Source organism: Podarcis bocagei (genome assembly GCF_964188305.1).
Source record: "Podarcis bocagei genome assembly, chromosome: 15".
NCBI lineage: Eukaryota > Metazoa > Chordata > Lepidosauria > Squamata > Lacertidae > Podarcis > Podarcis bocagei.
In genome coordinates, this window is record NC_138141.1 from 16,993,676 (window position 1) to 17,014,381 (window position 20,706).

Consider the following 20,706-nt stretch of genomic DNA (forward strand, 5'->3'; position numbering starts at 1 on the left):
CAAACACAGCTGCTCCACTTTGGCACTTGGGTGAAAGCCCTAATTCTACCAGCCGGGCTTGCTGAGATACCTGACGGGAAGTGTTCAGCTAGACCAGAAGCAGGTGCCAGTTCCTCTGGGCCTGGCTTAGACAGTATTGGCACAAGGCAAATTGGTGGCGGCAGTTGAGGGGGGTAGTTTGCTGTCAAGGTCCTGTAGAGAAGCCTATGCATCACATCTTCCCTGGACTTAAATGCTCTCACCACCCCACAAAAGTAAACCACCCCCACCGGACCAAGAAAGAAACTGAAACGGCAAGCTTGAATCCCAGTGAGCTTTTATTGAGCTAATTCTCTCTTGAAAAGTAAGTCAGGCTTTTATCATCCATCACTTCTGCCCTCTGACACAGATATGGTCAGCCTTCTATTACATACTTGTGTGCGCAGACACATATCAAACCAAAAACATGAGCTCTACTGGACATTTGCCAGTTACCAGTTCAAAAAAATGTTTTATCTTCCCTCCCGCCCCACCCCACCCCGTTTCCAAATTCTAGTCCCCAATGTTCACAGTGAACATGGCCTGGACCGAGGACTAATGAAATACAATGTTGCTTGAACTGAAAACAAAACATCCCTCCCCCTGACGTTTTCCAGTTTTGTTTCAATAAGGGGAATAGAGACTAATTTTTCTTCCGGATACCCCCTCCCCACAATTCCTGGTTAAGACACAGCAGAGCCGTTATCTTTGTATATTTCTGCATCCCACCCCACCCCCCACCCCCTGCACAGAACTCTGGAATGCTGCCAAAAGGGAGATCCTGGCATAGCAGAGGCGCATCACAAATGTCACAGCAGATCTAGCGTGCTCCCACTTGGGATGACCCTTTCCATACTCTGCCAGGGAAGAAATGGTAGCTGTGCCCCCCAAACCCACGGCATGCTTGGCACCAGCAGCATAGGTCAGCCTACTGCTGGCAACAATGGCACACTGTGGCAAAGACACTGCCATGCACCAGAAGCCGCACAAGGCCTCCCTTCACTGGCAGCAGTCCATGAGTCCTGTGTAGGTAAACCCAACCCCAAAATAAAATAAAAATAAAAAATAAGAATGAGATGCCCGATGTTAGCACGTCTGCCTTTGTGTCCTGTTTACATGATCTCATCCAGCTCCACAACAGACACAAAAGCAGGTGAAGGAAAGATGCTCCCATCTCATTCTGGATATATCTTTTTTTCAAAAAAAGAAAAAAGAAAAAAAAGGGCAAATAAGACCTACCCACCCCCACCCACCCTCATGGGCAATCTCTGGCGAGTGCCAGGCATTCTGGAAAGAACACACTGAAGTATCTCAAGCCTGGCTTTGCCCCAGTCCAGCTCTGGGGGGATTTATCATGTAGATTGGTTACTCCTTGCACAATCCAGGGGGATAAGCCAGCCACAAGGTACATCAGTGTTTTATTCTCTTTGGACCCAGCCGGAACAACATAAAATAGATTGCTCGAGGCTGCCACAATGAATATTAATGGAGCTACATTGCCAATTTAGGAACACGAGCCCATAATCTTCAGGGTTTCTATTCAGATTAAGAGGGGGAAATGGGAGGGAGACCAGGGTCTACCTAGTCAATATCTGGAGCATCTTTCCATTTACATGTCCCTCTATGCCCTAGAGAGGGCTTCCAACCAGCACCAAGTGGCTTTCTGACCCAACAAAAGCCACCCAAGATTGGCGCTCAAGAATCTAGGCAAATGCTGCTCCCCTGCTAGGAGGCCACATTTAAAGTAATACTTTCCATTTAAAAATGCTGTGCTTCAAGAGTGACCGGCTGAGCATGGCACAGGGCATGGGGGCCACCTCAACTCATGGCACCATGTCAGGTGTGCATGCTCCTACGAGGTTCTAGATTCCTGCACACTTGTCACCTTTGCACTAAAATGACCCCCTTCCCTCCTCTGCTAGGAAGACAGAAGACTGGCTGCAGCAGAAGAGCAAGATTTTGCTTTTGGTCAGAATTTCCCACCCACAAAGCATCCCTCCCCCCCTCCCACCCCACACAGAGTACTTGCCAGTCTGATGCAGCTGCAGTAAAGTCCCCAGCAGTGGAGCTATACTTTAGTGCAGCTTCTGCTACGTTACTGTGGAGTTACTAGACAAAACATTTTCACTTTGAAAGGTGTTGCCAGGAAGCACCTGGTTCTAAGCACAGACCTCTAAGCAGTAGGCTGGGTAAGGTTGTCATTTTCCATCGTGGGAGAAATCAGGGTAACTTAGCTCCTTGGGGCAAGAAAGCAGGATGGTGTGGCAAGTGCAGCTTCTGGCTATGTCTGAGCAAAGAGGGTCTGTGCTTGCCCTGGTGCCTCCTGGCAGCCTGTTGCTGGTCAGGCTGGAAGGGAATTCTTAAGAAGTTTACAGGTCGAGTTTACTCACTCCTTTTGCCTGCAGATCAGGCCAAACATCAAGCATATTGGGAGGGGCACAATTTAAAGCAACACTACTTGGACCTAAAGCTTTTGCCTGTCGTAATCAAGGCATGCGGGCCACCTGCAGCAGAGAGGGGAGAGGAGAGCAAAGGCTTGGGCAGGGGCAAGGAGGGGCTTGCCCTGGCCTGCTCCAGTCTCTAGGCAGACAGGCTTGAGACAAAGTCAAAAAGAAGTCGAAAGAGGCAACGCAATCCAAGAGAACTCTGGAATTGGCCAACAGTTTTTGCTCTTTTTAGTCCCAAATCCACACTTTGCATGTCCTTTTCTATCTTGCAAGAAGGCAAAGGAGGACTGTGCCCCCTCCAGCACCGATGCCACCTTCCTGGAGTTTCTTGTAGGCAGGAATCCAGGTGTGCCTCCAAAAGGGCTCCCCAGACACACTTCTACCCCACCCCCAGATCTCTTCCAGGTCTGAAGTCGTAGTGCTTGGCATGGAGTAGTGTTGCAGAAAACTGAGCCCCTCTCACCTTTAGCTGCTGTCAAGATCTATCTATAATCCCTTTAACCCCAGCAAACTTCATCAAAACAGGAAAAAAGAAAAAAGAAAGTTATATATGAACCCATAACAGAAAAAAACACATATTTACAGAGTTTATACAAGTATACACATCCAATTTTCTGTGGAACACGCTTCAGAGAGGAAAGAACACCACGGCTCTGAGACAAGTCTACCTAGCAAGTGCTGTGACCACCAACGGAGACTCACGGAAACCAGTCTGTAGTGTTCTACAAGAGCACAAGGAGGGCTTTTCGGATGGCTCCATATTGCAGGTGGGTGGCAAGTGGCTCTTTCCTCCTGGGGTGTCGATGTTGCACTCAAATCAACCCAGGTGGTCCGGGTTCTTTTGTTTAAATACACGTATTTACAGAGTGGGTGAACTGCATCTGCATCTCAACTCCTCCATTTAAAAAAAAAAGTTGAACAAAAAAAAAAAAAAAAGTATTACTGACAAGTGTCACCTCCCGGCCCAGCATGTGTGCGAGAGGGGAAGGGAGTGGAGGTGGGGAGAGAGACTTTGACCTGAACCAAAATGACTCCTTGGGCTGTATCTGAAAGGTGATATTCTGAATGGTCTCATAGCATAAGGCACTTTGCACAAATAAGTAACAAGCTCTTTAGCTTAAAAGACAGATGAGGAGCCAGGGAGAAGTTGAAATGCACTCAATCAGGCGGCTGTGGGTGAATCTGAAATTGCAGAGTCAAGCTTGAATTTGGGAGTCTTCTCTTTTCAGAGTTCTTCTTCTCCACCACAAAGAAAGAAATTAAAACCAGCAGTTAGTGCAACTAATGTTCAGTCAGCACACAGTGCAAACATGTGGGAAAAACAAAGGTATTTCCTTCCTATTTTCTGCTTCCATCCTCACAGCCAGATTTAAAAAAAAAAAACGGAAAAAACTCAGCTCTTTAATCTTCATAGTTCCAAAAACAATAGATGAAAAACCCACAAAGAGAAGGGCATCCCGAAAGAAACAATGTATCACATATCCGGATCAAAGGGCTTTAAGCTTGTGTGTTTAAGCAAAGCCTAGAAAGGAAGAAGAAACACCCAAATTAGTATCACACAAAATGCATTGAAAGTTGACACTTTTGCTATAGGGTGTGTAGGCAAAAGCTGCGATCACAGCTCAAAGCCAGGTAGCAAGGTGTGTGCTTTGCTGCCTGCCAGGCAGCATAAATAGAAGGAAAGATGCTTCCTGGTTAGCTCCCCATGCATAATCTTTTTGCCTCCTGCATAATATTTTTCTCTGTATACTTTTAAGAAGATTTATTTGTATTTTGAAAAATGATTTTAAAAAAAATCCCTGCTACTTCTTAATCAAGAAGCTTGAATATTTTAGTCCCTTCCAACTCTACAATTCTATTATTCTTTTGTACATTCTTCGAGCTATAGGAATGCCCTTTGATAGGAAGACATCCTTAAACTCCTGCAAGAACACATGTACACTCCATTACATGTGAGAAATTGTTTACACACATACACACACATCAACAACTTAGGCACCCAACAATTGTACACGTCTCTGCAGCCACAGCAGGTGCTGTGATTCTCCAGCGGTTTGACTTCACCCAGGAAGGTGCACTCCATTGTCTCTCAAGACAGAAGGATGTCAACAATATAGGAAGTTGCCTTATACTAAGGCAGACCAGTGGTCTTATGTAACTCAGTACTGACTGGCAGCACTTCTTCAAAGTTTCAGTTCAGGCGTCTTTACCTACTCCTTCCCTGGGGACTGAACCTGGGACCTTCTGCATGCAAAGCAGATCCTCTACCATTGAACTACAGCCCCTTATTTCTATCAGCTGCCCCTCAATTTGTTCTCACAGCCACTAATGGAGCCTGAGAAAGAAAATTATCTCTACCCACTGTTTGGGGGGAAAATAGTAAACTTGCCCCCAGGCTCTTTGAAAGGTGTACATCCAAGAGTCAAGTAGAAAATTTGCTCACTCTGACACTCCACAAGTCCAAAAGCCACAAGAAAGCAGTGATCCTTATGACCAAGCTATAAATTCTTATCAGACCTCATAAATATAGGGAATTAACAACTAATAAGTGCAAAGTGCGGAGACAAGTAGCATTGCTTTGCACAGGCATGCATAGGACAGGTAAGTGACCTATTCAGCCACCTCTCCAGAAGTGACTGGACAGTCTAATTCAGCCTGTTTCTCCCTTCAGCCCCCAAGTCAAATACGTACGCAGCAGTTAAGGTTTTTCATCTTCTACAGGCTCACTGTGGTATTCTGCCACATACAGGCTCTTGTCAATGTTACTGGGGATGGGCTTGATTTCTGTACCCAGCTGTTCCTCAATACTCTTCAGGTTGAACCGATCATCATAGGTGATCAAGTTGATGGCTAGCCCAAGGTGGCCAAATCGACCTTTAAGGAGAGAAATCGGCTGACATAAGTTGAGAAAATCCTCAGGCGTGCAGCAGCTTTTGTCCCTTGACAGTTAATGCATGGCTGGTTCAGCAGCAGTGCTGAAGACTGTTCACCCCCAGCGCAAGACTCAAATGCCACCCAGTTCTCCTCCCCACACCCTGTATAGCTGAACTTTCAAGTTTCACATCCCCATTTATTCTAGTATTTTCAACTTTCAACAAAAATAATAAAAGGGCATTTTACTATTCCCTGTGAGGAGGGGTGAAGTACAAAGTTAAGAATCAAGCAAGGCTAGCCCACTCACATTTTTATCTCTGTAATAAAGCTATTTGCATGTTGTTTTTCTTGTTCAATCCAAACAGATTACGTATATATATATATATATATATCATATGAAATATGTTGCTATCTACAATAGATAGATAATAACTTTCTATTTGTGGAACTAATTGCTGCATAGCAATTGAAACAAGAAGAAAGATTAGGTTATTCCCGTGCAAAGCTTCCTCAAACCTGCAGTGAGCAACCAACAATCCCGATGGGGGCGGGGGGAGCCGGCTTCAGAATATTCCCCCCAGCTCTTCTTGAAAAGGGGCCCATTCTCAGAGTGTAATGGGTTGGGGTAGGACCACAGGGAGTATGGTTCACAGAATCATGCAGAACCTGGCCTGAGTAGGACTACACTGTGCACTGCATTGTGCTCCTAATCAAACTGGCAGTCAACAAAGCTGCTGCAGAGAATGCATCTGTGTCAACCCACTACCACGCCAGGTGAACTGCAACTACGCCAGCTGAGTTTTCAAGGGCGGCCCTCTGTAAAGTGCACCAGGAGGTTAGGAAACTGCATAGATGATGGGAACTCAATAGGGCTTCTCTGTTTAAACTCTGGGATAGAAAGCATGAGGCCTGCTGGATTTTGTGGGACTCCCAACTTCCATCAGCTCCACCCAGCATGTCCAATGGTCAAGGATGATGGAGGCTGCAGTCCAACATCATCTGGAGGTATCATGACAGCTACCCCTGGTTTAACTTCCTCTGAATCAAGATCGCTGGATAAGCGATAGTGATGCCCCACACATTAGCTTCACCCCTGCCATTATGTTTCACCCCATGCTGTCCACATATTGTAAAAAGATTTGAAGGAAGAGAAGCCTACATGTTCCCCAACACATGGGTAGTATCAGTGGAGGGATGACCCACATGGTCCCATCTCCCCTCTCTCTATGCAATCTGAACTGTGCAGAAATAAATAACTGAATAAGGGCAATATTGCTCACGGATTGTTTTTTTCAAAGGAAAAGAGCTTGATGACATCAGCTCTGATTAACAGAGGGGTGGCTGGTGCACCAACAGAACCCTAATCTGACCATGGTCTCCAACATGAAGGACAAAGTCAAAGTTGGCTGCTGCTTGCTCACTGAGCAGTATTTGGCGAGAAGCTACCAAATAAGCTGTCATTCTTCACTGCACAGCTTTCTCACCTGATCTGCCAATACGGTGGAGATACGTTTCTGCCAGCTTTGGAAAATCAAAGTTTATCACAACATTCACAGCTTGGATATCAATACCTCGGGTAAACAGATCTGAAAAATGAAGTTTTCAGTTTAGATAATTTGACTAAAGTGACAAGGACATCCCTCCTCAACCAAGAAGTGGTAAGATGGTCTGCCAACAGGCATTAGCAGGACAGGAAACCAAGACACAACTAATTTTGCACTAAGTTTTTCCTTTAGCCTCAAGAGCTGCGGGATTCTTTAAAGGACTAACCCTGAAGGACCCTTCACAGCCACACAGATATTTATGATGAACATACACAGCTGTCCCATAGCTAACTTTTCCCAACCAAGAAAATTCAGAACCTGGACAAAGCGTTTCTTGGCTACTCATTCAGTTGCGAATGCTCTTCAAGGATAACTACTAAACCAACAAGAAGCTGGGGGAGGTTATCCAAACTGCTTTCCCCCTTATTCATTCTTACGTCCATTCATAATAATGCCCATACCCCTCTTGCATTCTCCTATTTGACTGAAGGTCAAATGAATTTCCAAAATGGAAGCACAGAGAAGATATTCTAAGTCTACTTTCAATTTGATATTGAATAGTCACTAGGCTTGAGACATGAGCCAGAGAGAAAACAAAAGGGGTACTCACCAGTGCAAACAAGATTGCGGCATAAGCCATTCCGGAAATCGTGGAACACACGATTGCGGTGCTCCTGGTAAGAAACAGGAAGAGATTATTCACCAAAACATCCCCTGATGTTGAGAGACCAAGCAGCTGGGAATCTCCAGAGAAACAGCAAGAAAACAACAGTTTGCACAATTCATGCCACAAAGCACAACTTACTGCAGGATAACTGCTTCACCAGATATTGCAAGTCTGAAGTGCTATATTTGGGGCCACTCCCTATCAGTTCCTGTCTTCCACTTTCACACTAGGTTACCCCAATTCTATCTTAATTTAGCCATCTGTTTAGCCCCCATTGTGCCAGTACCAATCTGACTCTCATTTAAGAACAGAAGGAAATCTCTTCAAACACTGGCATACTTCGATGCCATACGAGTAGTAGTAACAGAACTAAAGGTGGTTCCAGAGAGTATTTGAATGTGTCATGCAGTAAGAAGGGAACATCTCCTCATCTGCCCCCCCCCAACCCTTAGTATCAGGAACCAAGTTGCATTAAAATCCTATAGATTCTTGTTAATTTTTAACTTCATACTGACCTGTCTCATCTTTGCATGGATATAGAAGCACGAATACCCCAGCTGGGAAATTTTCTTAGCTAGTAGTTCAACCCGTTGGGAAGAGTTGCAGAAGATGATTGATTGGTTGATTTGGAGCTAAATACAAATACAAAGTGTTCAATGTCTGAAAATTCCAAGGCAATTAATTTTTTAAAAAAGACAAAACTATCACAACAAAGCATCTCATTTATAAACTGCACAAACACTTCCCACACATAACCATGTATCATCCTCCCCTGGCTGAGGCTGATAGGAGTTGGATGTTCAAAACATCTGGATAGCATCAGGCTAGGAAAGGTGGTTCAAAGTAGTTCTAATGGTTCTGGTAAAAAGAGTTACCAGCTGCAAGATGAACAAGTGGTGCGGCTGGTTCAGTTCAGCATAGTTCCTGAGCCCCTCACAACTTAAGCCCCAACTCAGGAAAGAAATGTAGCTTCAGAACAATCCAGAACATGAAGCCTACAGCTATGTATAGCCTCTTAAATGACAATTTCTCATTCGGAGTTCTATTCTACGGGAAAAATTATGGGGGATAGGGTGCAGATATGCAAACACAGCTTTTCATTTGGACTATATTAGAGGAGGCCACCATGTAAACCCTCATTTCCTCTCCAGGAGTCTTCAGACCTGTGCTTTCTAGATGAACGGCTTTTATTTAGTTTACTGTTTAGTTATATGACTTGGTCTATCACAGCTTACCCTGGAGAATAGTGTGTTGAGACAATGAACTTTTTGGCGCTCAGTTACGTAGGCATAGTACTGAGTAACTCCCTTCAGTGTCAGCTCTTCCATCAAGTTAATCTCATAAGGTTTCTGCAAGTGGGAATTCTGAAAGAGAAGCATTTTGACATTTGGGCATTTTGACATTTGACATTTCCTGTCATTCAGAAAAGAGGGATTCATCAAATGTTGTAGCAAGTGCCAACAGTCCAAGAAAATAATCAACGCTGCACTTACCATAAACTTCTGTACACTTAAAGGGAAAGTGGCTGAGTATAGCAAGATCTGTCTATTTTTAGGTAGCGTGAGAATAATGTCCTCCATTATTTGAACAAAATCTTGGGACAGCAGCTTGTCTGCCTGCAAATACAAGTGGACCAATTTAACACTGGAGTCTTCATGCAACATATAAAAGCTTGCTCAACGTTCAGAGATCCTTACTGGTCTGTCTTTACAACTACTGTAGTTCCAAATAAGAGTTCCAGCTTCACTTTAACATGCCTGCCTAAATAATAATTTAATAATAATAATTTATTATTTCTACCCCGCCCATCTGGCTGGGTTTCCCCAGCCACTAAAGACATTAATGTTTCCCAGCCCTTAACCAGAATCAACTTGACCTTATTTTTCCATGCAGCCCCTACCCCTTTTAAGCAGAAGAATCATCCATTGCAAGGGTACCAGGATACAGGCCTGATTTCAAAATGCATTTCAAGGAACAGGAGTTGCCACGTGCTGCTACTGTAACTTGCAAAGAACAGATTCCAGAGTGTGGCAACGCTAATATTACCTCATCTAGAACAATCATCTGGACATGGTCCACCTTTGCTACTCCTTTCTTGATGAGATCCAGAATCCTCCCTGGCGTAGCTATCACCACATGCACTGTAAAAACACAGAAGCACACAGAGATGAGCTGCAACTTGAATTATGGAAGTCTGAAACTAAACAGTCAGGTGCCACGTAGGGCATCCAGGGCTCTACACTTCAGCATCACAAGATATCCTACCTGTATCATCAAGCCTCATTATGTCATCACGCAGGTTGGTTCCTCCTGTGGTTGCCATCACTTTGGCCCCTCCCATATGTTTGCTGACCTGGATGCAGATCTGACTGACCTGCAGGGCAAGTTCTCGTGTGGGAACAATCACCATTGCTGCAAGAAAGAAGAATATTCAGGGCAGACCAAGGATTTTTGCATTCATATATTGTACCCTCTAAGAGCTCAACACAACACTTTCAAAAATCCCATTGTTCTTACCAGCTTATACAGAAATACAATAAAAGTGTTAATTGTAAACAGAGACAATGGAAAGAGAATTTTTCTTCAAACATCTAAAAACCTAGACTACAAAGATCAATGAAACAAGTTGGCAGCAAGCTCAGGACATAAAAGTTATTAACAAAATGAACAATTAATTGATTGAATTCACTAACGTGGTGGTCTTAAGTCACTAGCTCAGAGAGCTTCAATAAAGGAAGTTTCACCTAGTCCAGAAGCAATTATTGCTAAGCAACAAATATTGGGGGCTGTCTATCACCCTCTTGCCTGGTATGCAAATGAGCTTCCCTGAGGCATCCAGTTGGACCAAGAATATTGGACTAAAGACAGACTGATTCAGAAAATAAGTTATGTTCTTAGCTGGCGGGAGCATACTGTAACAAGAAACACTTAATTGCATCCCATTGTAATTTTCATCAACTAAATCTACTCTCAAGCATTTTATCTCTACAATGCAGAGAAAATCTCAGCAACTGTTTCACAACTCTGGGGTGGGCAAGTTTGCAGTTCAACCCTTCAAATTTTACTTCCTGTAAAAGTGTGCTGTAAATCAAAGGAACAGCCTTCTTAACAGGTGCTGCTAAAGGTTAAAGTGGTGTTGTTGAACAGGCAGGGATAAAGCAGCATTATCAACCTTGAGAAAGTCTGTCTAATGCTTTGTTTTCCTGACATCTGTGAAGTGGGAAGTTAAAGATAGTAAGGGATTCAACACAGCCATGGGTGAAATTTAAAGATCTGGACAAAGTTCTCATGGGGCTTACTTATTTCCCATCTTCAACTCACCTTGTATGTTATCCTTCTTTAAGTCAAGCCGTTCAAGTAAGGGAATGAGGTAGGCGCCGCTCTTTCCGGTTCCATTCTTAGCTCTAGCCAAGATATCCCTCCCAGACAAAGCAATGGGAATGCTCTCCTCCTTAAAAGAAATAACAAGGATCAGCATAAGAAAACACAATGCTTACCTCTACTGGGAGCAAAGGGTGGGGGGAAATGCACTGGAGCTAATGTAGCATTAGTTAAGACCCTAGGGCAAATAAGCACATATCTTCCATGCATGACCACGCCACCCAAGCAAGAAGTCTACCATCATGAACTGGACCTCTCACAAGCAGAGTGATAGAAGCTACAGAGGGGCTCTCACCCTGTCAGTATGGTGACTAACAGATAACTAACTAGCTAGGGTTTTTTTTCCCTCTTCAAAAATGGGCAGAGATAGCTGCTTCCAGTTTCTTCAGATGATATACAGTTTTCAGGATGAACCAAAGTCAAAGCACAGGAGCCTCGTCCTCCAGTAAAACAGAGTCACAGAAAAAGCAACGAGTCAAGATTTCTCCCTGTTGCCCTCCATACAGCCAAGGACTGGATGCACAAACAATTTAATACAGAATCCACATAAATATTTTTCAGGCTATTGCGACACCAATGGCCTATTGAGAAAATAATGGCTTTCCTCCTAGTTGGTCAGCTATAAGAAGTTTATAACTGCTGAAAAAGAATGACTCAAGCAGGAAAAATTCCGCATTAACTGTATTGAACAATAATGTTCCTGAACTCTGGACATACATGGGTGAGGGAGGAGCCTCAGTTATCCACACAGCAGCTAGTTAAAGTTTGATCTATTAGATATTGCCAGAGTGCCAGTGAAAGCAACATGGCAAAATAAAGCATCTTGCGCAACAGGAATCTAAAGTACCATATCATGCACCATCCAGCTCAAAAAGTCCTCTACCAGCTGAATTTTCATTCACCAGGTAAGCACCTTACATCTGCTCCTGTCACACAAACCAACCTGAATCGGAGATGGTTTTTCCCAGCCCATTTCAAAAATTCCCATCAGCAACTCCCGTTTCAGGCAGTAATCTTCAAATTCATTTCCTTTTGTGGATGTCACATCCTGAACAAGAAAAGTAGAACAGTCAGCTCATGCCCTCTCACACATTCAATTTCAGTACCAGATAAAAGCAGGTAGCAGAGTGATACTTCAGTGGGACAGCACCTCCTTTGCATGTAGAAGCTCCCAAGTTCAATCCCTGGCATTCTATAGATAGGGCCGAGGAGACCCCTTCCTGGAAGCTTGGACAGCTGCTTCCAGCCAGTGTAGAAACTACTCAGAAAGACAGATCAACAGTGTAAGGCAGCTTCCTTGGCTTCTTGTTCATTTGCTCATCATGGAGAATATGTACTAAAAGATGCTCTTGCTTGCAAAGGTAAAGGTACCCCTGCCCGTACGGGCCAGTATTGACACTCTAGGGTTGTGCGCTCATCTCACTCTATAGGCCGGGAGCCAGAGCTGTCCGCAAACACTTCCGGGTCACGTGGCCAGCGTGACAAGCTGCATCTGGCGAGCCAGCGCAGCACACGGGACGCTGTTTACCTTCCCGCTGGCAAGCGGTCGCTATTTATCTACTTGCACCCGGGGGTGCTTTCGAACTGCTAGGTTGGCAGGCGCTGGGGACCGAACGATGGGAGCGCACCCCGCCACGGGGATTCGAACCGCCGACCATGCAATCGGCAAGTCCTAGGCGCTGAGGTTTTACCCACAGCGCCACCCGCGTCCCCTAATGTGATTAGCACAGCATGTCAAAGTGCAAGTAGATAAATAGGTACTGCTCTGGTGGGAAGGTAAACAGTGTTTTCATGCACTGCTCTGGTTCGCCAGAAGCAGCTTTGTCATGCTGGCCACATGACCCGGAAGCTGTCTGCGGACAAAACTCTGGCTCCCTCGGTCAGTAAAGCGAGACGAGCGCAACCCCAGAGTTGTCTGTGACTGGACTTAACGGTCAGGGGTCCCTTTACCTTTTTTAGTCCAAACACCTACACACCTCCCTCAATTATATTTCAAGCCCAATATTTGCATGCTTTCTAGGTTTAGGAACTCCTTACCGAAGTTTTAATTCTCAGATCTTTTGGAGGGAGTTTTAAAGTCTTCTTCCAGTCATCGCCAGGTCTGAAGTGAGAAAATAAGACTTGTCAGGATGCACCATTCCACTCTAGACTGAGAGTACCACAGAGCCAGAAATGCAAACCAGAGAAAGAAAAACTAATGCTTCCTCAAATGTACCCCAAGGCTTAAATTCATATAATAGCCATCTTCTCTCATAGGACTGTGAAGGGAACAAGAGCTCTGCAATGGAAAATATTCAGCACACGCCAAACTACAATTTCCAGGACACTTTGGGGAAGGCATGACAATTAAAATGGTGTAAAATCTATACTGTGCAGCTATGTCAGATGAGGTCCATATACTGTACTTACATTATGCATGTGGCAGATGCAAAATCCATGCCTTAGAAAACTTGTCAGAATTAGTTAACTGAAAGCAATAGTGGCAAATTTAATCTAGCTACTAACTAAGCAAGACAAGATTCTCAAGTGCACCACATTAGTCTGTGTTTCAAGACGCAAAGTTCTTCTGACATATGATCCAAAGCCCTCATTATGCAGTCAAGTACCCAATAAATGTTAAGCAAGCACCTGAAATTGTATTAAAAACCAAGAAGTTGTTTGATTTTTGCTGAACATAGGTGCAGAAATGGCAATTAATAAAGAATGCAGCAGCCAGATGATCAGGCTACAAGTCTAACCCAACCACATTAGCTGCCTATGTTTCCAGGCCAATTCAAGGTTCTGATTTTAACCCATAAAGCCTTGTGTGGTTCAGGGCACTTATGTTTGTAGAAGGTGCCTATTGACGTGAATCTATTTGGTCAGCTCCAATAAATGTTCATGGAAGGCTTCTTCAATGATGGTTCTGCACCTCGGTAATATTCTCCCAAAGCTCACCTGGCACAGAAATTGCTGTATCTATATGGTGCCAGGTAAAAACCTTCTACACCGTGTGCATTTGACAGCACATTAATAAATATCTCTTCTTTAAGCGTTTTCTGCCACTGTTGATTTTGTTATTTTTATGGACAATTGTTTTAATTATGGTTTTAAATTTTATAAGCCATGTATTTTGTCTTGGGTCTTTCCATAAAAGTTGTCTAAAGAGATTTAATAAACACTATAATCAATTCATAATATAGTCAATTCTTCATTAGGGGAAAGATGCCTTTCATCTAAACCAAAAAATTCTATAGTAAGACCACTTTAAAAAAAATTCTCCGATTACCATAAACTAAGAAATTTTAGGCCAATATTCCTAATAGCCAAAGTGGTTGAGTGAACTATAGATAAGGAGCTGTCTATCTAGGTCCATATCAAACTGGCTTCTGGCTGTGGTTTCAGGCAGACTGCCTTAATCACCATAGCTGATGACTTCCAGTAAGAGACATGGGGAGCATAACTCCAATAATGCTCTTGAACTTCTCGGCAGTTTTTGTAACTAATGATTATGGCATCTTTCTGGAAGTGCTACATGTTTTGTGAATAAGGAGACCCAGTGCTTTTTTTTAAAACAAAAATGTTATGGGGTACTCTCATTTTGACTCAAGAAAACCACCATTTTATAGTTCAAATTAGGAAAAATAAATACATTAAATGGACAAAAGTAAAAAGATTCACAAAATGTTTAGGGGTATGCGTAGCCCTGCATCTCCCCCAGAAAAAAGTACTGGGGAGGCCACTTTGCGGTCTTCCATTACTGCCCTATCTGGCAATTACAGGTGATTATAATGAAGGGCTTTTCTTTCCTGCAGAAGCTCTCTTATGGGGTCTTGCATGTATCTCTTTTGTCCCACCATATTAATACAAGACAAGATAATTCTTAAATGACTGCCTGAAGTCAGTAATGATCAAGATGAGGGTCAATATCAAACTTTGTCCAGACAAGACAGATGCTCATAGTAGGTAATCTCATAACTGGAGAAGAGATAGAACTGTTTGCTCTGAGTGGGGTCACACTCCTGAAATAAGTTAATTGCTGGAGTTTCCTCCTGGACTCTTAGGTGGAAGTTACGGACAGCAGTACATTTCAACAGTTTCAACCAATAAGGCAGGGGGCAAGTAGCCTTGCCACTGTTATGCAAGTCTGGAAGCCTCACTCTTCCAATATGCAGCTATGTGTAGCTGACCTTGAAGATGATGCAGAAACTTCAGTCCATCACAAATGCAGCCACCAGTATAATCACCAATGTCAGCTACTGGGAATACACAACACCAATTCTGAGTAAGTCCTCTGGTAGCCAATGAGCTTGTTTCCAGGTGAATATCAGTATGATGGTTCTTACCTCTAAGGCACGTCCAATATTCCTGAGATTGTGGGTTTCACTGTTCTCTGGGGTAGCTGGCCTCAATTATTAATACAGCTCTCTCAATAGTGTTTCTGTGCTTGCAGCAATTTGCTATTGGATCAAGGAGCCTAGGCTACTCAGAGAAGTAGTCAAAAGCTTCTCTGATTAGGAAAGCTTTTCTGCAGTTACATATACTGAATTATTGTGTAAACCATATGTTATTAATATGTTTAACATGCTTAATTATTATTATAAGCTTCTCAGGGTTCTCTAAAGCACCATGTGCATTGATGGATACAAATACACATTAAGCAATGAAGTACAAGAATTCCAATTAACTATTTGCTGAAATCGTTGAAGCTCCACAGAATCAGAGAGCTGAAGGGTGATTTGTAGGAAATATAGCCCACCTCCCTGTTTGATGCTAGAACCATCAAGAGGGCTCTCCTCATTTTCAACCAAAATCTATCCACCTGTAACTTAAGCTCCTTAGACCTAATCCTGTCCTCTGGGGCAGGTATGTGAAGAGTGCTGTCATGTTAGCACTTAGGCTTTCCTCCAGGGAATTCACACTCAGTTTTTTCAACCATCCTTCATGACTCCCTTTACATATGACTGTTCAGCTTTGTTGCCCTCCTCTAAATCATTTTCATTTGCCTGCATCCTCCTTAAAGTATAGCACCCAGAACCTGACACAGTACACTAGTTAAGGTCTGATTAATGCAGCTATGGAGTCCAAAGTGCTCAGAGCCTAGCACAACCAAAGTGGATTTTGTCAATCTCATTAACAATGGAAACACTGGGTTTTCTGTACAAACACATGAGGGCATTTCATGATCAACAATTAGAATGCATGAAACTAACAGAACAGAAAGGATGGCAGTTAAGGCTTGGCATCAAGTACTGCTCCGGTTGGCAAAACAAGCCCACAGGAAGAACTCTGGAGGTCATCCTTTAAGCACCAACATGGCTGCTGAGTAGTTTGGCAAGTACTCACTTGATAGTGGAGGCCATGCTCTGTGCTTGCTGCTGAGTGCCGTTATTGATTGTGTTGGGATGTTTCAGCTGGTTCATCTGTTGCTGAGCCTGTGTTCCCCCGCCTCCTGGGCCACCAGTGGGTTTTACGGGGCCCCTCAGCTGTCCATTTTGACTGGAGAGACCCATTATAACAGGGTTCTCTGTTCTGGCTGTACTCATGTTTTGCTTTATAAAGATGTCTTTTTCAACTTCAAAACTTTGTGAGTACAGAAACTGTAATAGTTTATTAGACTCTCCAAGATGAAGAGATAAATAAGGTCCTGCTCAATATATGAGTCTTTTATTGCAACGCAGGCAAGCACCTGTAAAGTCACTCAAGAGTAAAGCAGAAACTTGCACTGTGGAACAACTCTCTTAAAAAAAAAAAGTCTTCTGACAAACTTGAGTTCTATCCAAAAACCACTCACTTCAATCTGAAAAAGATAAGATAATAGTGTTAGTATTTCTAATTATTTGCTGCAAGCTATACCAGTTGGAAGGATGTCCTCAATGATGCAGACAGATTAGGAGAACTATTTTACTAATAGACTACTGATAAGGAAAAAACCCCAATGAACAGTCTTGTGGTGCCTTAAAGACTTAACAAATTTCTTATGACACAAGCCTTGATGGACTAGGGGCCCCTTCAAACATACTGAGTGTGCTCCCAGGTTGGTGGATATATATACACATGAGGGAAAAAAGATAAATATAAATATTGAGATGAGATAGAAAACAAAACAAAAAATAAAGCCAAAAAATTACATTAAAGTAAAGTAATAAGTTATCATCATGATCACCCTGCTTATTTTATGTAATTTTATGACGTTTTAAACTTTAATGCAATTTTCACTTACTAGGCTTTCTGCATTCCTTTCTATCTGACCTCATTGTTTACATTTCTCTCTCATTTCTCTCTCTACACCCAGATGTATATAAATTTGCCTACTGAGAACAAATTTACTTTATCTGATGAAGTGGACTCTAATCCACCAAGTAATAATTTTTTTTTTTACAGTGATATCCCAACTGTGGCAACGGGACTTTCACTTGGGCAACTGCAAACACTGAAGGACCTTCTGGGGCCGGTGGGGGCTGTAGGGGTGGAGAGAAAAGAGAATCCTTTGTGTCCTGATGGATCTGACCTAGTGTCATGAGGGTTCTGTAAAACTCATTTTTGCTGCAACAGACTAACATAGGCACACCTCTGGAAATGAGAAAATCTGATACACATCCAAAAAGACTCCCACTAGTTCCCCAGCAACTCTGCATTGCAAAAGGATGCCAGTACAGATGGTGTATTGTCTTTGTTAATAAACTAGCCATAAGCTCTCTAAACTTTGTTTCCAAAACTCTTACTAAAACTACAAAAAAAATTCTTAATATCCTGAATGTACTGTCTTCTTCTTTTTAGTATTGTTTTTATTACACTACCTCCTATCTGCTGAAAATATTGCTGCAAATGAAGTCTGCACACTGGTGTGCTGCCTTTTAAAAAAACTTCTAAAGGGGAACTTGTTTTGGAAATGAAATGGAGGCACACAGTATGGGGACAGTGACAAGTCCCCCCTCCAATTTTTATGAAAGGGTGACTTTGAAAAGCCCTTTCCTGTACACATATAGAATTAGTGGCCCCAAAACATGCTTGCAAATCATGTTAAGGGAAAGGAGCTCTAACTATGGCACTTCACAGACACAAACAAGCGCTCCAAGCAGGAAGTTTGGCTTCTGAATTGCAGAGCACCTCTTCAGCTAAAGCCACCTGACTGGAAATAAGGAGTGAAGTTTGCCAGATGCATCTTACAGGCTTACAAAGATTCCAGAGCAAAGCCTCTTTATGGATGGCGCATGCTGAAGTCTTGGTATTGAAGTTACATGTAAAGAGAAGGGTATGTACCCTCAAAACTCAACTGTTCCTCTGAGAATATGTTACAAAAGTATAGTCACTCAGGAGAGGCTGCAGACCACCAGAAAACTAAACAGAAGCTCCTGGGGGGCCTCTGAAATGTTTGTGTTACTGATATAGCAGTGTAGCTAGCTTTCTTCTACTCTGCTGAAAAGTGACTAAGATAAAACCACTCTAGGCCTCCCTGAGCAATCCCCAAAGTGCTTGCAAGCGCTCAAGAGTGTAGCTGATACAAGCTTGATTATACAAGAGTGTACTCAATAAAGTCTGCATTCCTCCTTTTGCAAGTGTTGTGATTTGAGGAACTAATCTACTATTTCTTCCAAAATGGCAAGTCCAGAAATTCCCAGGCCAAAATGTCACTATGTGCGTGAGCGTAATACATTCCCCCAACCGCATCTCAATACGCCCAAAGCAGAGAATCACAAAAGACCCACAAAGCAACCCCCTAACCCCTGCTGGAACTACAGCACTGGTCAGAAGACACCCCCCACCCGTTTCTTAAGACTGGCTGACCAGCTGCCACAAATGAAAATAAAGGGCCTGCTACCCTGAAAAAAACAACCGAAAATTTTGGTGTTAGAAATAGCAGCTTTAAAAACATTTTTCTCCACAGCCAGGCTACGGAGCGAAGCCGCATATTATGGCTTGCATCCATTACTATTCATACTCAGAAGGGGCCCAGTGAAATGAATAGGCATGGCTAAATTATATCCATCAACTTCAGTGGGTCTACTCCGTGTAGAAGCCAGTTGGCTATAACACTAAGATCATTTCCCCCTTTTGGATTTTTTTGGGGGGCGGGGCTGCAACGTTTTCATTACGAAGGAGGTTTCCAGGCCCTTCAGCTTCCCTCAGAGGAAGGAACAAGAGAGTTCCAGGGCGTCTCTTTCTCTCCCCTCACCCTTTCCCCATTTTGATTATGTGTCGGCAAAGCGGAGGGGGGTTTTGAGAAAGGGAAGGGGGTGGGGAACCAGCTCCACACCCTCCGTTCCTGGCTGGAAAAGTGAGCAGCCACCAAGACCTAGGCCAGAATCCCGCGGGGCCACAGCCTCCACCCGGCGCACTCCAAGAACCCTTTACCCGCAGAGCGCCGCTTTTAAGGGAAACTGCTGCGACTGCCGGGGCCTCCGCGCGCTTTCCTGGACCGAGAAGCCGAGGGAAGAAAGGAAGGGGAGGGGGCGCGGCCTGAAGGCCGACAAAGCCGCCGCCGCCGCCCGTCCCTCAGCAGGGGTAGCTTCGTCGGGCCTCACCGGGCACCCGCCGACCCCATAAGCCGAGGCCCGTCGGCCGGCTGTCCCGCTTTCTCCCCGCTCCCTGCTTCCTTGTCGCTGAGGGGCGTGTGAGGAGGAAAAGGGAGGCCCCGATCCCAGGCCCAGCTACGCACGCGCGCGCCCCATCTTCTGCCGCCCCCGCGCCTCACAGAGGGGAAGCGCCTCACCGGCCCTGCTGCCTGCTCGCTCGCTCTCTCCTTCCTCCTTCCTTTCTTTATTTCTTCCCTTCTTTCGCGCCTGCCTTGCTGCGCTCAGTCTCCCGCTCCGGGTGTCGGCCTATCTCCTAGCCCGTCACTCGGTGGGTCTGCTCCGGACTATGGCGGCGGCGGCGGCGACGCGACAACAAGATGGCGGCTTCCTCCTTCCTTCCTCTCTCAGGGCAGGCCACGCCCACGCCGGAAGCACCACCCCCTCGGCGTTCGAACGCTTGGGCGCGCATGCTCCGAGCGCCGCTCCGTTGTCTGCGGAGGGAAGAGGCTCCTGAGGAATTTTTGGCCGCGCTCGAACGGCGACGCTCGCCCCGTCCTTACCCCTCGGCCAGAGCTGCGCGCGCCTCCTCGGCCCGTGCTCGACGCAGATGCTCAGGGGCAGACTCTGCTCCTGTACATGGAGGCTCTACTACGCCCTTATGGCAGATGGACGCTGCTTCCTCCTCCCCCTCCTCGTCAAATGTACCTACAGTACTGTACTGTAGTTTCAAAACCACTTAAGAACTGTTATTCCCTTGTGGAATATCTAGATTCTGTCTAGAGTCCCTCAGGAGATCTCTATCGGTCGGAGAGAAAGCAGAGGCCCACCAGAGTATATGAAAGCAAAGCCTGATCTTTATTAAAGGAAATAAACTTGCAACAAGGTCCACACTCACCGCCTGCAGGAGGGAGGAGAACCCCGAACAATGCTGCGCAAGCCCCTACACTTGAAATTGCCCACCCTGTAGCCTAAGATACCCCCACAAAACATACACACAAAACCATTTGAAAACGTTGCTTCTCTCCTGCCTACCAGGATACCTGATAATGCCTTCCTTGACTGCATTTTCCTGGCAGCCTGGCCATTCCTTTGAGATGATAAATACTTTTGTGCCTGAATCTCTTAAACATATTGATAGTTTGCTCAGATACAGTGGTACCTTGGGTTACATATGCTTCAGGTTAAGAACAGTTTCAGGTTAAGAACGGACCTCCAGAACGAATTAAGTACTTAACCTGAGGTACCACTGTACTTGCCAGACTGTATTTGCAGGGAGATGT

General features: G+C 44.4%; 1 protein-coding gene across 1 annotated transcript; it reads right to left on the minus strand.

Moving 5' to 3' along the window:
• Nucleotides 1-299: 299 nt before the first annotated feature.
• On the minus strand, nucleotides 300-19,838 carry DDX6 (DEAD-box helicase 6). The gene is made up of 14 exons (XM_081172259.1): nucleotides 19,624-19,838; nucleotides 16,257-16,710; nucleotides 12,969-13,032; nucleotides 11,875-11,979; nucleotides 10,872-11,001; nucleotides 9,816-9,962; nucleotides 9,597-9,691; nucleotides 9,044-9,166; nucleotides 8,786-8,914; nucleotides 8,066-8,182; nucleotides 7,494-7,557; nucleotides 6,824-6,925; nucleotides 5,157-5,339; nucleotides 300-3,987 (listed from the first exon to the last, which is right to left on the minus strand). The coding sequence occupies exons 2-13, from the start codon at nucleotides 16,454-16,456 to the stop codon at nucleotides 5,164-5,166; spliced, it is 1,452 nt and encodes a 483-aa protein (XP_081028385.1). The 5' UTR covers nucleotides 16,457-16,710; nucleotides 19,624-19,838; the 3' UTR covers nucleotides 300-3,987; nucleotides 5,157-5,163.
• Between the last annotated feature and the right edge of the window lie 868 nt (nucleotides 19,839-20,706).

Excerpts from the sequence above, each read along its gene's own strand:
- DDX6 (XM_081172259.1), bottom strand. The coding sequence starts at position 16,456 with ATGAGTACAGCCAGAACAGAGAACCCTGTTATAATGGGTCTCTCCAGT. Across the intron at positions 9,167-9,596 it reads AGATGATTGTTCTAGATGAG|GCAGACAAGCTGCTGTCCCA; the intron begins GTAATATTAGCG and ends TTGTATTTGCAG. Across the intron at positions 7,558-8,065 it reads TCCATGCAAAGATGAGACAG|GAGCACCGCAATCGTGTGTT; the intron begins GTCAGTATGAAG and ends GTTTCTTACCAG.